This window comes from Lycorma delicatula, chromosome 1, assembly GCF_047948215.1.
Source record: "Lycorma delicatula isolate Av1 chromosome 1, ASM4794821v1, whole genome shotgun sequence".
Taxonomy (NCBI): Eukaryota; Metazoa; Arthropoda; class Insecta; order Hemiptera; family Fulgoridae; genus Lycorma; species Lycorma delicatula.
Window position 1 is genome coordinate 94944376 of NC_134455.1, and position 16913 is coordinate 94961288.

General features: G+C 29.9%; 1 protein-coding gene across 6 annotated transcripts in view; it reads right to left on the reverse strand.

Annotated features, from left to right (window-relative positions):
• Nucleotides 1-16713, reverse strand: part of LOC142320296 (traB domain-containing protein) — a 58150-nt gene extending 41437 nt beyond the window's left edge. For 3 of the 6 annotated variants that reach the window (XR_012755339.1, XR_012755340.1, XM_075358018.1), the window contains exons 1-3: nucleotides 16543-16712; nucleotides 8033-8172; nucleotides 1666-1802 (exon numbers count right to left, since the gene is read on the reverse strand). Coding sequence is in view for 3 of the 6 variants with exons in the window: in XM_075358018.1 (XP_075214133.1) it covers nucleotides 1666-1802; nucleotides 8033-8171 (276 nt within the window). In the remaining 3 variants the exon portion in view is untranslated. Of the gene's footprint in view, nucleotides 1-1665; nucleotides 1803-8032; nucleotides 8173-16542 lie in introns of all 6 variants that reach the window. The other 3 variants (XR_012755348.1, XM_075358025.1, XM_075358006.1) reach the window with 3 other exon arrangements.
• Between the last annotated feature and the right edge of the window lie 200 nt (nucleotides 16714-16913).

Genomic DNA, 16913 nt, shown 5'->3' on the forward strand with positions numbered 1-16913 from the left:
ATCCTTAATGATTACATAAAAAGAATTAGATATGACTTACAACCACATAGAACAGAATTAAGCAGTAATAATCTTAATTCTATTCATGCCTTCATTCTTTTTTTTTTGCGATTGAATGACCTTACAAGAGTTGTCTGAAAAGTTTTGAAACTAATATATAAAGACGTACTTTTTCAGTTAAATGTAGTTTTATTTTTAACAAAGGCCCCTTTTAAACTTTTTCCAGCGATGCTCTAACCTCTTTAACCCTTCCAAATAATAACTGGTGTCTTCACAAAATAGGTGTTTACATATAAGATAACCTCATCGTCTGATAAAAATCTCTTTCTTCCAAGCGATACTTTAAGGTTAGGAAACAAGAAAAAGTCTCTTGGGGCCAAATCTGGTGAATATGGTGAGTGGTCAACCAATTCAAAGTGCAATTCATGAATTTTAGCAACGGTGACCAATGTAGTGTGAGCAGGTGCATTGTCCTCATGGAAAAGCAGTTTCTTCTTCTTCAAATGTGGTCATTTTTTTGCAATTTCTGCTTTTAGCTTGTCAAGTAATGAAGCGTAATACTGTTCCATTATTGTTTTACCTTTTTGAACATAACTGATAAACAAAATTCAGTTACTATCCCAAAAATAGTCGCAATCACCTTCCTGACTAATGGAACTGTCTTCGCCTTTTTCAGAGCAAGTTCATCCTTTGCAGTCCACTGTTTTGACTGTTGTTTCAACTCAGGAGTGTAGTGGTGGATCAAAGTTTCATCTACAGTTATGAATCGACACAAAAAATCTGACTCATTTTGCTTGAGCTGCTCCAGAAGGGCCTTGGAAACGTTCATTCAAATGCGTTTTTGGCCCAAAGTGTGCAAACGCAGCACCCAATTTGCAGATAGCTTATGCATATCCAATTCTTCAGTTAATATATGACAAATACGTTCTTTCAATACACCCACAGCTTCTGCTATCTCTCTCACCTTAATTTGTCAGTTATTTATACTATTTGGTGAACTTTTTCGATGATATCAGTGGTGGTTGCAGTTTTTGGCCATCCTGAACACTCATCATCAACCAAGCTGGTACAACCATGTTTAAAAATTCAGCTGCCCATCTTTTCACGGTGGCAAATGATGGGGACAGAGTCCCCGTAAACAGGATCTAACTCAGTTTCAATTTGCGTAGATGTATTGCCTTTCAAATGTAAGTATTTAATCACAGCATGATATTTGATTTTTTCCATTTTCACAAAAACATTCACAATGACTTACTCAAATGATTATCAAACAACAACTGAGCATCCAAAATGGCAGAAATTTTAATAAGTACCTTTCAATGCATGCGCAAATGCATTCCCTAACTTTTGTTAACAAGTGCTCCTATCTTCATGGTGAGGCTCAAAACTTTTCAGACAACTCTCATCCTTCCTGGCGGATCCTTGTATGCAAGATAAAATTCATCAATTTTTAACCTAACAAATAAGTAAGTCTTTCTATCACTTTAAAAAAAAATCAATTATTTAAATGTAGTACTGAAAACCTAACTTTTTATTAATTATGAATATTCTTTCACATTTGAACACAGTGGTATCCTTCGTTTCAGGTAAAGTAGGAAATAAAAGATAATTTAACTGCAATAAGTAATTTAGAAACCATATAATTTAAGTAACAAATAAACTAACTTTTGAGACATCATCTTGACTCTCCAAACTGAAATGAGCTGTACCCACAAGATACACCTTTGCTCCATCTGGTGTGGTTAGAAGCTGGACTGTGTCTGGTAAATTCTTATCAAACTGTTCAATTGATATTTCTTTATCTGCAGGATACAAATGTTAACAAGAAAAATTACAAAAAGAAAGAAAGAATGCTATTAAATCTATATATTACTACAATTATATGGTTAACAGATTATCTAAATCTGCAACATAACAAACCCTTGTTTATTAACTACAGGTAACAATAAAAAGGTAGTAACTAAGAGTTTTCCAAATAATACAAAATATATAGTTTAAAATCATGAATTTAATAGCATAACAGTTAAACATATGTTATATTTTACCTTAAAATTATTAGTGCTATTAATTTTACCTCACACTTTTTAAATATTTAGTTCTATGTGTTCATCATCCAATTCCTTATGTTCTAACACTCAACTGATGAAGTCTCTTTGTTGTCAATGGTCTCTAGGACAGATCTTGCATCAACTGAATTTAATATGTATAAAGGAGAAAGAAAATCTTTTGTACAAACTTTGTTGTACTGTGCCCACAAAATGTTTAATTGTTATGCTTGGTGGGCATATTGATGTTTTAGGATTAATTATTATACTCACTCACTGAACAATGTTTTGGGCGGACCAACTAAAACAATGACAAACACCCAATGTATCATCTTTAAGGGAATACACATGCTCCAATATTTGAATCAACTCTGTAAATGGTTGACCGAGATAGGGCATGGTGTCTACTGTAATTTTCTCATTGTTTCCACCAACACTAGCCATTTTTGTAATGGGTTTTTACAATTAATAAACAATGCTCTAACCGTATCGTGGCATTTCTAATAACCTCTAAGTATCACTAAGAAACAAATCACAGATATGGCAGCTTGGAATTTTATAGTTTGAAAATGGCACATATTTTAAAATACCAGTTCTTATTGATACACCTATAAAATTTTATCTATGATAATGTAACACCAACCCCAAAAATCACACTTTATAAAAAAATGACATCACTGGGATTAATTTAGTTTAATAAAATTACATCTGGTTTTAAAGGCATTTATACTACACCATCAGAGGGTTTAATAAACCCTCAATGAATGTTTTAATTACAGAGTAGACTAATTTTATCGTTGTAATTTTTGAAAATACATTTTTTACAACTTTCAGTGACATAAAGCACAAAATCTGTAAACATGTTAATTAAAAATCTTTAACATTAATGGAAAAGTAAGGAATTCTGCAGGGACACAAAAAGATGAGTGCTTTTAAATTATTGGTGGACTTTAGACACCAGTAAATTACATCAAAAAGATTATACAGTCAAACTGGAAGATGCTGGTGAAGATGTTAACAAAAGAAAAAAGATTGCCAATATTAGTTCATATTCAACTTGAAGAAATGTTCATATAGTTTTTACTGCAACAAAGGCAAAAATTAAATGCAAAAAGTGGCAAGCTGATTTACTAAGTTTAAAAAATATAATAATGTAATTAATAGATCAACTTGTGAACAAGCATATAGCTGTGATAAGACAAAATTACATTACACTGGAAAGTATTATCTAAAAATATGATTGACTTTCATTTCTGAAGTTATGCTCCAGATATTAACGTAAAAAAGAATGAATTACCACATAAGAGGTTCTAACACCAATAGATTTTATAAAATATCTGTTTGTCACTGGCAAGTCTAGAAAGGAAATAAAAAAAAACAGATTTAAAACTGATGTCAGTAAAATATTTCTTCAAAAAAATGTATGAATGGTAAGATTTTTCAAAAAATGTTTATCTGAATATTTTTTCTCCAAGTTCAAGTTAATTAAAAGATAGAAATCTACCAAAAATCAGTTCTGGTACTAGATAATTTCTGCATCTAATTGAAATGAAGAACTTGAAACAGTAGCAGTAATTATATTACATTACGCAACGAGCCTATAATGATAGCCACTAATGCACTCTTGCAAAGTAAGATACAATACTCACCAAGGCTCGTGTCATAAAATTTGCAAGAGTACATTAATAGCCATTATAGAAAAATGCATCGTATATTTATCTTTTTTATGGCTGAGAAAATATTGGGATTATTGATTTAAATCAATGATAGAATATATTGTTTACAAAATATTTTTTTTTTAACTTTTCAATACATTTATGTGGCAATAGGTTATTAGTTATAATTTCTGCCTTTTCTTTAATATTAATCAGTGTTAAAAGATATTTCTTCCTCAGAATCCAACATAATTAACAAAAGGATAAACAGTATAAAATAGAAAATTATTACTTATTGGTGTATTTTCAAATTAACCTCTACTTGCTAACTACTAAATCTGATTAAAATCAAAGAAAAAATCAGCTGATACATTAAACAACACTAGCTTCTGATTGGTAAGGGGCTAAAAAGAGTAGGGTTTTGATTGGTTGAACAACTGTACCATAATGAAAATCTGTTTCATAATGACCCTCATTATGATACATCCAGACCCCCGTAGGAAAAGACACCCAACTTGTGAAGATCCTGGTCGCTACGCTACCCCCTCCATTCATAGCCAAGATGGGCTTTTTACTGCAGATTGTCTTTTAGATCCTCTAAATTTTATAACAGAACACAGTCATCAGTTTGGTCTCTGTTAGGATGCCATTGATGCAAATCCCTCAGCAGACATTTTCATCAGTGTATTTACACAACCTACTATCACCTTTGTACGGCCTTTTCCAACTATGACCATCTACCATAACTCACAACCCTCAACTATTATGATGCAGGTTCCAGCAGTGTAATTTAAACATTATAATACAGCTAAGAGAAAGTTTTTCTTACAGAGAGCATTTCTTTTTTGATTAACCAACTGAACTTAAGTTTTATTGAAAATTTAAAACACTGTTGAAGAAAAAATCTGAAAAATGTAATATTATGTAAAAATATAAAAATTAAATGATTAAAACTACTAAAAATGTGCACTACATTTAAAAAACTGGCAACAGCAGGTCTGCTGATAAAACAAAAAACCTGCTTCACATCACTATTAAAATAATTAATTTAGAATATAATATCTGGGACTGGAACATATAACAAAAAACTTAATAAAATAATCTTTTTGATGTAATTGGCCGTATAATCTTTTTGATGTAATTTACTGGTGTCTAAAGTCTACCAATAATTTAAAAACACTATCATCTTTTTGTGTCACTGCAGAATTCCTTACTTTTCCATTAAAGTTAAAGACAAGATGGTGACATATAACATTAAAATTTAAATGAGACAGAATCTGTTACTTATGATGAAAATAACAATTCCACATTAATGGAAGAAACACAGAGGAAGATTGAGGCTTTAACAAGTTAAATTTTCGAATTTCTAATGGTAGACTTTTATATTCTATATTTTCAACGAAAAAATTAAAAAGTTACACTATAACATCATTTTTATAAAAATTACTGAATAGTAATCTGGGCAACTCATAAGGTGCTGTAGCACCTTATGAAGCTGAATATTGGACAATACTAGAAAATCATTTGACTTTTATCAAATCGATATGTAATCATTTGATCAGATATTTATCTAATAAACTCTGGTGGTAAACAACATACATTAAATTTTGTCTTGCTTTTATAATATAGCAAATAGTCTGGTTCAAGTACTTGTCTGTCACATTGCTTTTTTTTTTTTAATTTTAACCATTAGTGTATGCAAATTATGCATGCAAAGAAACTAATTTAATGGGAGATCATGTTTATCAAATATACCTGCAGTGAAAGTGTTAAGTTTTTCCAACATCAAGAACATCTGAATTTTTAAAAATGTATTAAAACTTATATACAACAATCATGAATTAACATTTTCTCTGTTTTATCAGCCCTATTGTCCTACACATGACAATTAAGGGGTTCAGAAAATCAAAATAACAAATTAAAGAGCCTATTTAATCTTTTAACGTGAAAATATTCTATTTATTTATATAACCATCTCCATTACCAATTGCTAGCTCATAGGTCTTTTTTAATGTACATTATATATTCAGAGAATTAAAAAGTGTCAGTTTATATAGAATTTCTGTTCTGCATTATATTGTATTTTTAAATACATATTTTCCATTACTGTGAGTTCAGATTACTAACTGCAGATGTAAAATAATGTTCAGGCTATCTTGTATTTTTTTTTTTTTTTTTTTTTTTTTTTTTTTTAACCTTAAGGACCACCATTAGGTATTGCTTCAGAGGGTGAGATGAATGACAATTTTTTAGAGTGTGAAAATGCCATGCCTGACTGGGATTCGAACCCAGAACCTCTCCAGATGAAAGGACGAGACGCTACCACTCATGCCACGGAGCCCGGCTATCTGGTATGTTTATATGTTATATAACTCCTACATTAACAAGCAGCAAAAAAAAATGTTTAGGTCTTGGTATTGTTTGAATTTATGACTAACAAGTTCTTTGAATATTATTAATTTAATGTCTATTATATACTAACTTTGTATAAAATATTTGAAATTTTTTTTAAATCTGTTCATGTTGCACAAGATTTACTTCCAATCAAAAAACAAAGAATTCATATAGTACCTTCTAAATATGAACAGAGAATTCACATTTTCCTGTTACATCAATGTCCTCCATAGAAGGAATTCAACATAACAAATTAAACTCGATTATATGGTATGTGGTGATCATTATTTACAGGAAAAGAATGTTCCTTAAAAAAAAATTAAAACTTCCACTAGATCACAAAAAAACAGCATCTCAGATAAAGAATCTTTTAAAAACCGGAAGCCTGGTTCATTACTAAATAAAAAACTGAATACAGAAATCTGAAACACTGATATGAAGAATTGATTTTCTTGTAACACAAAGTGACTTTCAACAATTTTATGAAAATATAAACCACAATAAATACTTCTTAAATTATTCAGTGAGCTATATTTTTTCTAAGATAAATCATAAAATTATGATGCGTTTGTATGAAGTGTTTTTACTACCAATAAATAGTCTGAATGTCAGGAGAAGATCCAGGATTTTTATGAGGTTCTAAATAAAACCTCTTACTTAAAGAGATCCAAAGAATACCCTCTTTCTTTCTCGTTATCATTTCAAATTTAATTAAATATATTTTACAAATGGAATTTAACAATCACTAATTCAGAGAAAATTTAACTAGTTTTGGGCATGAAAATTTAAATATCACACATACTTGGTTTACTACCTCATAAATTTATGATTTGAAAATTAGTGTTTATGAAGTAATTCAAATCCAAAATAAGATAAACAGTGACTGGATGCTCAGAAACTTAATCTTTTTTTTTCTGGGCACATAAAGTGTCATCAACAACTGAACATGATATTAATATAGTAAAATAAATATTAAAAATTATTATAGATTAACTTAAAATCTAAATATATACAAAACATAAACTACATATATAATCTATACAACATAATATAAAAACAGCATAGATGGAAAAAGCCTATGATGTATGCAAAAACTGAAATAAAACCATAATGAAATATACACAAAACTGTAACTTAAAAGAATAAAATTAATATCTGGCTTACGCCAAACGGCATAAATAAACGAAAAAAATATGAATAATGAAATTTTTGAATCCAGATGTACAACCTTAAGAAAGCATAAGAAATTAGATAACATCAATACATTGCTGTCCAAGATATTTCAAATGTTAGCCTCTAGTTTAAACTTCCGACACAATGCCGCATAACAGATACAGTTCACAAGGATGTGTGTATCATTAGTTGGCAGTTGCAGCTAACACAGACGAGTACATCGGTCTGATTCATGAGTGTCTGTAAGTAAGTTTAGTGTGCTCTATTTGCAAATGGCAAATAATAATTTCCTCTTGATGGTTATTATTCCTGCATGATGAGCTCCACAGTGACACAGTGTTCTTAAATGGACAGTCTATTGTTGATGGTAGCATTCCATTTGCTTTGCCATTCAGGATCTTAAGAAATAAACCTTATAAATTATGGCAAAACTCAGATTCTAATTAAAAAAAATAACTGTAGCCACAAACAGTGTACAAATTAGCAAGCAATGAGTATCAGCACTTCACTCTAAAAAAGAATAAATATTTAACTATTTTTCATATTTAAAATAAAACACTAAACAATGTTAGACAACAGATCATTTTTTTTATAACTAAGATAATAGTAATAGTAAATGTATTTATAGTAAAACAAAGTTATACTTTCTATAACAGTCATTTGATAAAATTGTAACATATTTTAAATCAGAGAAAAATTGCTCAATTTCTGTAATAAAGTTAAAATAACTCATATTTAAAAAAAAGAAAAGAAAAAGCAACTTACCAGATGGAACAGATCTATTTTTCTTTTCTTCTTCCTCAAGATCACTACTTTCAGAATGCAACTTACTTTCAACAGATTTCCCTGGTGACCCATGGTCACTAGAGGATGTTGGGGAAATTTGTTCATCGTCGAGGCCCATACTAGAAAAAAATATTGCATTAAAAAATTTTCAAAGAAAATTTTCTGAGAGTATTTATCACATTTTATTATTGCTTTAATATTTTCAACAATCATAATTCTCTTTTATATACTTCATAAAAGCAAGCAGCACTATTACTATAAATATTCTTACTTTAATAAATGTTGGCCGGCACAAATTAAATTTTTAACATTTGGAAGAAATAATTTTACTAAAGGTACAGAATGTAATCATACTAAATTTAAAAAAATATATAACTAAGATTCCTCATTGATTTTATTTTAAAAGTAAACCTTCAATTAATTTACAAAATCGTAAGCCTGTAAAACCTCAGAACTTTTTTGTCTTCAGTCATTTGACTGGTTTGATGAAGCTCTCCAAGCTTCCCTATCTAGCGCTAGTCATTTCATTTTGGTATACCTCCTACGTCCTACATCCCTAACAATTCATTTTCCATATTCCAAATGTTGCCTGAACAATTTTTTCCTTCTACCTGTCTCTCCAATGTCAAAGCAACTATTCCAGGATGCCGTAAGATGTAGCCTATAAGAACTAAAAAAACCAATTTGAAAAATCCATTTCAAAGACCTAATTCTTCCTGAATGTCATAAGCAACATAATTAAATTAAATAGGTGAGGCAATTTCATTACTTTACTTCTAAATTGTACCTCCTTTAAAAGTTCTTTTTAATAATAAAGTAAATAAAGAAGTCTACTTACAAGAAAATGAATTAACATAGTTACTAAACTTAGGGATCTTTAGTTACTAAATTTAGGGAATTTGTCTCATGAAAGCGTGCAGCAAACCAAAACATAACAGTACGATTCTAATTTAATTTAATTTAATGCAAACTATCTGAGAAAAATCACTTCTCTTTACTTGTAACATAAAAATGAAGTAAAAGTACTTGTAACAAAAAAATTAGAAAATTGTGATAAAATGATAAGTTGCCTTAAAATAAAAATTTTAAGAAAGTAAGTTACTGCTACATTAAAATTTCAAGTAAAACAGAAAAAATATTTGTTACTTTAATATATTTCTTAAATACCCGATAGCTAATAAGCTTAACTATTGTCATAGTTTCCCAAATTTATCACTATATCTTCAATAATATTTTCACGTAAACTGCCTTCATGCTTCCCATGCTCACTTTTTTCTTCTTTAATTACATGTTAAATGCAATTTTTCCAACCACTTCCATGTACAATATTAACATTTTTTATCAACAGATTTTTTATATTACTTAACTTAATGATTTACCCACCCCCATTAACTTAATGAGTTAATGACCCCAACGTCACCTTTGATTCTGCCCATATCAATTTTATCATGTTAAAATTGCAATGGTATGAAAGAAGACACAACACAACAGAAATGTTTGATTTTTCATCTCCATGATAATGAATATATTTTTGTTTAACTTATTTTACTATTTCCAAAAGTTCTACTTTTAACATGTCTTAAGTTTACGTAATTTAGTCATTCAGAAATTTCTGATTTTCAGGTAAAAGCATTTGGAATTCTGTCAGTTTTCAGCCAATAGAATAGAGCGCATTATCCATTAATATGACAGATCCTTCTGTTTAATTTTTTTAAACTATTGCATAAAATTGTCACCAATCATTTCATTATGATACTCTAGGTAAATCTGGAATACCCATAAATCAATGTTTTAAAATCCAATTTTTCATTCCTACATGCATTACTATTAATCATTTATCTTTGCAAGCCGGGATTTTTACCCCAGTTGGCAAACCTTTCATCAAAGCATCTTTTGTGCTCTTTATTTGTTTATCCAACCATGTTTTCTGTACAAGCCTTGCATTACTCTAAATTTCATCCAGAATAAATTATCTTACCCTGTTTACAAAATCACTTAATTTCTCTTAAATATTCCCTAAACCATGAAATATGTTCACGTTTAATCAATAAAAAATTATTTTTTGTGTATATGTAAAAAAAATTCATTGATTTTAAAACACGATGTAATGTACTTCTAGAAACATTTCCCAGTTCAGAATCAGTATTCACATTTAATATGTTGTTCAAGTTAGGAAGCTCATTATTGAAATAAAGCCAATGAACTTTTTATGATAGGGGTTTTAGTAAAATTGTCCAACTTTTCAATCGCTTTCATTCACTTTCGAGTTTTTTTTTTTTTTTTTTTACACAACTCCCCAAAATGGAATGTAATGTAATTAGGGTGTACATATGTATATTTGTTCCACCGCGGCAGCTCAACAGCTGAACCAATTTAGATGTATGACCCCGCAGTGGAATCCTTACGTTACTGGAAGTGTCACAGGATACATATATATATATATATATATATATATATATATATATTACACACACGTGTTTAAATAAATTGAAAAAAAAATTATACTATATATAAAATTATCACTCGCATACTCTTTAATTCAAGAGCAATGTTATTTTTTTTGCAGTTGTGATTTTCCATATTTATCTCTTGTTCGGGCATTACCATCGATTTTGTGTTTCTTTATTATACGAAGGTTATTTTTTTTTCAAGGTCCGATAGGTCGCGAAATAAAAACCCGCGAAAAAATCGGATGAACCTTTGCGCATGTGTGTTGCACAGCGTCTCTAGTACGGCCTTCAATCACGCCGCATCACTTCGTTTAGTTCTGAACACGCAGCTAACACCTAAACATGTATACAACAATAGCATCTCCCGCCAAATGTGAAGTGTATGCGGTAATTCATTTCTTCAGGCTGAGGGGTGTAATGCAGCTGAAATTCATCGACGAATAAGTAACGTGTACGGTGAGACTTCAATGAGTGGCAGCAAAGTGCGACAATGGTGCAGGAACTTTAAAGCAGGGCGTACACATGTTCATGATGCAGGCGATCAGGGAAAGAAGCGAGTGTCAACCGATGATCTCGTTCAACGTGTGGATGAGGCAATTCGAGAAAATCGTCGGTTCACAATTACTGCACTGAGCGATTTGTTTCCTGAAATTTCAAGGTCAGCTCTGTACACCATTGTGAATGACAGACTTCAGTACCGCAAACTGTGTGCGAGATGGGTTCCCAAGATGCTGTCTTACCATCACCAAACAATGAAAATGGACGCCTCCCTAACGTTTCTCCAGCGCTACCACAATGACGAAGATTTTTTGAACAAATTGTCACAGGGGACGAGACATGGGTCCATTTCGAAACTGATGAAACAAAAGAACAATCCAAACAGTGGATGCATTCTCTTTCTCCCAGTAAACCAAAGAAATTCAAGCGAACCTTCTCCAACAGAAAGTGTATGGCTACTGTGTTCTGGGACCGGAATGGAGTTCTCTTGGTGGAATTCATGGAACGTGGCACGACCATCACTGCAGCCTCATACTGCGTGACTTTTCAACGTCTACGAAGGGCAATTCAGAATAAGCGGAGAGGAATGTTGTCATCAAGCACTGTCTTTCTCCATGACAATGCTCGGCCGCACACTGCAGCTGTAACAAAGAAGCTCCAGTAGCGTTTTCGTTGGGAAGTGTTTGTTCACCCACCATACAGCCCGGACTTGGCTCCATCCGATTTTTACCTCTTTGCTCACATGAAACGCTGGCTAGGAGGACAATATTTTGGCACAGACATCGAGCTGCAGACCAGCGTAGAAACATGGCTGAAAACACAGGCGGCTCCGTTCTATGATGAGGGTATTGAAAAGTTGGTACCACGCTACGACAAATGTCTAAATTGGAGTGGCGACTACGTAGAGAAATAGCATAACTACGTAAGTACTGGTTACAAATAAAACATTTTTGATTTTCACTGTGGTTTTAATTTCGTGACCGATCGGACATGGAAATAAAACAACCCTCGTATTGAGAATTGTACTTTCACTAACGACTGTTGCACAATTTGCTTTCCAAGCAATGTCTCTAACTGTAGTTTCAGGGTTATCTTGCTTTCAGGTTACATATACGTTGCTGATTTTTTTTTTTTGGAGCTACTTAAGTATCTTCCCGGTTTATGTTTCAGACAGAATCACTCATTATTAAAACCTGATTCCAACAAAAACAGAGGATAAATTAAAATTAATGAGAATAACAGTGAATAGAAGTTATAAAAATGAAGTGCAAAATTGTATCATACCATGATAACATAGACTGAAATACTTTCTTTCACTGAATTGAATAATTCTGAGAAACATTTCAAATAATTTTACCATTATTAAACATCAAACAAAGACTGAACAAAATTTTTAATAGCTTATCATCAGTATGTCACAGCGTCAGACAAGTGATAGCTTACAAGTGATAGACAGTACATTATTATATGCATAAGCAATAATCATTTGCATGGGAGTAATGAAATAAAACTACTATCACTAACATATTACTTATACATGCTGAAATCACATTTATATTTGTTTCATGAGACGAAGTATAAGATTGGTGATAGCAAAGATTCTTCAATTACTGTAAAACATCCTCAATTAATGTAATGTAAAAATTTAAATATTGAGATATTAAAATCATTCTATGACAAATATATCGTAATTACTAGGCCAATAAAAACTAAATTGTATCAAAAGGATTTAGGCTCGTTTGAACAGCCTGACTTCAATTAACAAATACCAAAACATTGCAATAATCAAATAAGTTCTTTTTCAGTGCTCTACTTCAGGAGAAAGAAAAAACTAAATTGTATAAAAATGGTCCAAACCCTCCCACCTCCTAATTCCCCAAGCCCTCACCTAAATGTCTAAAGCACCTCATGTGTATCAAAACAGATATTTATTAAAATTTACGTCAAACTTTGGTTTACTACTTACTGCTCACAATATTATACTCCTTTCATGCACTTGTATATCAAATAAAACTGAAGGAAAGATTCTGTTAATTTACATTTGAGTATTTTCTTATCGTCCAATAACATTAGAACTAATTATTCTATCTTTAACAGAAAATATTTATGCGTGAGAAGACCTTTATTTTAATTGCTGTGTTACATTTAATAAAAAAATTAACAATAAATTTAAAGAATCTAGAATTTGCAAAAATATCTTACTGGAAGCAATATCTTTTTTAATCTTTCAAATGGGGTTGTGCAACATTTTTTTGGCAAAACAGTTTCCATTAAAAAATCTAGAACAAAAGTTTTTAACAAATTTGTAGAAAAAAATTATATTTATTTTGACCAAGGATTCCATGTATAAAAAACAATTAGTCAAGATTTTATTTTTAATTTATCTGATCTTAAAACTTATTTTTTGTTCAACATATTTACTGCTTCTGTGAGAAAATATTGCCAAGTATGTAGTAGTTAGGAGGTATAGTAATATTATTTTTTAATATACTACATATTAGCTTTCTTCTATAATTTGCACATGAAAAGCAATGTAGATATAAATTAATATTTTATAATCAGAAAAGTATTAGAGAACTAAGTTTTCACTTAATCTTTATCACAGGTTCATACAAAATACAAAAAGTGTCAAAAAAATACATAATAAAAATAACTGTCCTTCATAATTGCATGATTTAAAAATTTATTTAAAAAAAAAGTTAAATTGAAGTTTCTCTTATATAACTTAGACAAGCTAATTACAGGCAATTAACACCATATGAAATATATGAGTTGAATAAATAATAAAACAGCAGGTTGTAAAATTTGTAACTAACAGAACGCTGAATTAAACTAAACTGTAGGTTAAATTTAGTTTAGTTACAATCTGAACTAGTAACTTCAGACTATTAATACCAGAAAACATAACAAATATATTTATAAAATTTCACATCAACTATGCATTACAAATTAGATACTACTCATTATGCACACCATGGATCATATAGTGTGCTTGACATGAACTTTGTACCTTATTACTCATCAAAACATAAGGCAAACCAATGGCTTTTCACTGCTTATATAGTAGTTATATATAAAAAAATACTTTTTATTCATTTAAAAGGAAAACTTTTACACTGAATAATTATAAATATGACTTGCCATTATATATTACAAAAATAGCATTTATGTACCTGATAAACTGCAAAACACAAAAAATAAGTAGTTCTCTACAATAAAGATTGTCTAATTAAGCTCAGATTTTTATTGACTGGTTGGTTAATTTGTAGTCTCTTTATAACAAGAGCTGTATTTCAAACACTGAATTTATTTTTAACAAGAAATTAACTTTTTTATTAATTTTATTAATAAAATATTATGAATTTATTTATTTTTTATGTATTTTTAACTGAATTTATTTTAAAATTACAATATATAAGTATGTAACAATATAAATTACACTACTACTAATGTCAGACTGTATAAAAAACAGAAAGATAATGAATACACATATAAGTTTCAAGCTTCTGAATGGTGTTGCTTATTCAAACAATATTGCAGCATGTAAATAACATGACTACTAAAAGCAATTACTTATTTAAATTTATTAAGTTTCTGGTTTTGAGTCCAAAATGACAGAAACCCAAAAATCTGATATGGATTTTGTAGTTGTCAAGAAAGGAGAAAACCAAATTTATGGAAAAAATCATTCATACGCTGTCCTGTCAAGTGCAGTCAGCTGAGACACACTACACAATTGCTAGATATCTACATTTTGGTCAGTAACAAATACATATCAGTGGCAAAATGAAGCAAACAAATGCATTTTTATTGAAAGACAATAAACAAAACTATCTTATTCGAAACAGTTTACTCCACAAAGAGGTAGATTTCAGACAAAATTAAAAAACACTTCCTGGAATTCCACACCAGTAGATGAATTTCATCAACTAAAAATGAAAATCTACTGGTGAAATTTTGTATGATGTAAGAACACTGATTTACAGGTAGGAATTTTTTACGATTGTTCAAGACCAACTATATAAGGGATATATTTAAGCAAATATCCACTGCAGTCATACAATGAGAACTACCATTAAAATAATCATAAATTTGATACCAACAAACTATTTAATACAAAAGACAATGCAGGTATGTTTTAATGCAAACAATATTGGCTGCACCAGTGAAGGTATTAATATTTTTAATTTATCTTTCAAAAAAAATGGTTCACCAGACTACATCCAACTGCTTTGAATGAGGTAAGATGAAAACATGCTTTCTTTTATATTTTTCTGCTACTCTGTTCATAAAATCATTAAAGTTGGTAATTAAATAATTTTATTAACCGAATAACAACTGCATAACCTTGCCAATACTATATTGATTTATAGTGTTTAAGAATATGCTGTAATGGGATTAAATTATGTGACAAGTGACAGTAAAATTAAATGGAATAACCTAATCTATATCTGTTTAATTAACCTTATGCTGTTATTTAAATATTTTACAAAATCTTTTAAGTATAACTCCATATTTGTCTGATGGAAAAAATGTAATAGCATATAACTAATTTCATATAAAGTTCCATAATAAGATGATTCTGAAATTATAAATGTCAAAGGTAATTATTACAATACACACAGGAGTGAATTTTTGCATTTTTCCCATATATCAAACAATTCTTATATCATTAAATTGGTTTATTCTTTAAATTTTCAAATGTAAAGTAACTTTAAGTATACATTATATGAATGTTAACATATATTTGCTTTGCTATCTATGACAAGTTAAGCTAAAGAAACTCTCTGTGTAATATATCTGAAACTATAATAATCCAATATTGCATAACTGTTAATGCAATTATCAGTTAATGCATTAGTTTGGCTAAACAAAAATATGTATAATTAGTGCCTGTACAATGAAAAATAAGAATAAGTTAAACTCATCAATAATCTAAATTAGAGGAAACTAGGATAATCAATGGAAAATTAAAATATCTCAGCAAATTTATATCTTGCCACACTGGACTATAAGAATTTGTGAGAGAAGTAAAGATCAATAAACAAACAGTTTGTGAACAAGTTTATCTGAGGATTATTACCATGTAAAAGATATTTTAAAGTAAAAATGTAAATACTCTTGAATTTTAAACTTAGTGCATTATTTATAACAAAAAGTACTTTAAATTGAGTTTTTCCTTTATTTAAATAATACAATATATATTTTACTGAATGGAATATTTTTTCGAGGGTTTCAGAAAAAAAAAACGCATATGGCAACAAATATTTCATTATTCACTGTTTAACCGAAGTTGAGCTGTGCTTGCAAACATGTCTAACTAGGCCAAATTGGATAAATTCATTACATCAAAAAGAAAATGTAACTTTTCGCGTTCGTTAGAAGAAATATAAATGGCTTTCTTATTGATTTTAGAACTTCGTTACATCACATGTATGAATGATAACGTAGAATAAAAGTGCTCTGAGAGTGCTCCAACAGATTTGACAGCAGGTTTATAAAAATTAATACTACGAGAATTTAATAGAAAGAATCGCATACCTGTCACAAATAGTCTGTTGGCATTGGTTTACTATGAACGCTGTTTCCTTTGCAAGCAATTTTTACAATTCACAAACAACTTTTTACCTGTCAGCAATTCACATAGTACGACACGAATACAGACACGTTCATTCATTAAAAAGAAACTATAATGACACGTTCAAGAATTGGCAAACGAAGTGATAATTTCAGAAATCCCAACTAAATTTTGTCAATAACTTAACCTTCTTGTGAAATGAAAGGTAGGTTTTTAGAAACCTAATCTTTTAATCTGAAAAGTGTTTTTATTCGCGCAAATCTCCAACACGTCATTACTAAGTACAATTAAATGCTTATTTTTTTTTTGTCATCAGTCATTTGACTGGTTTGAT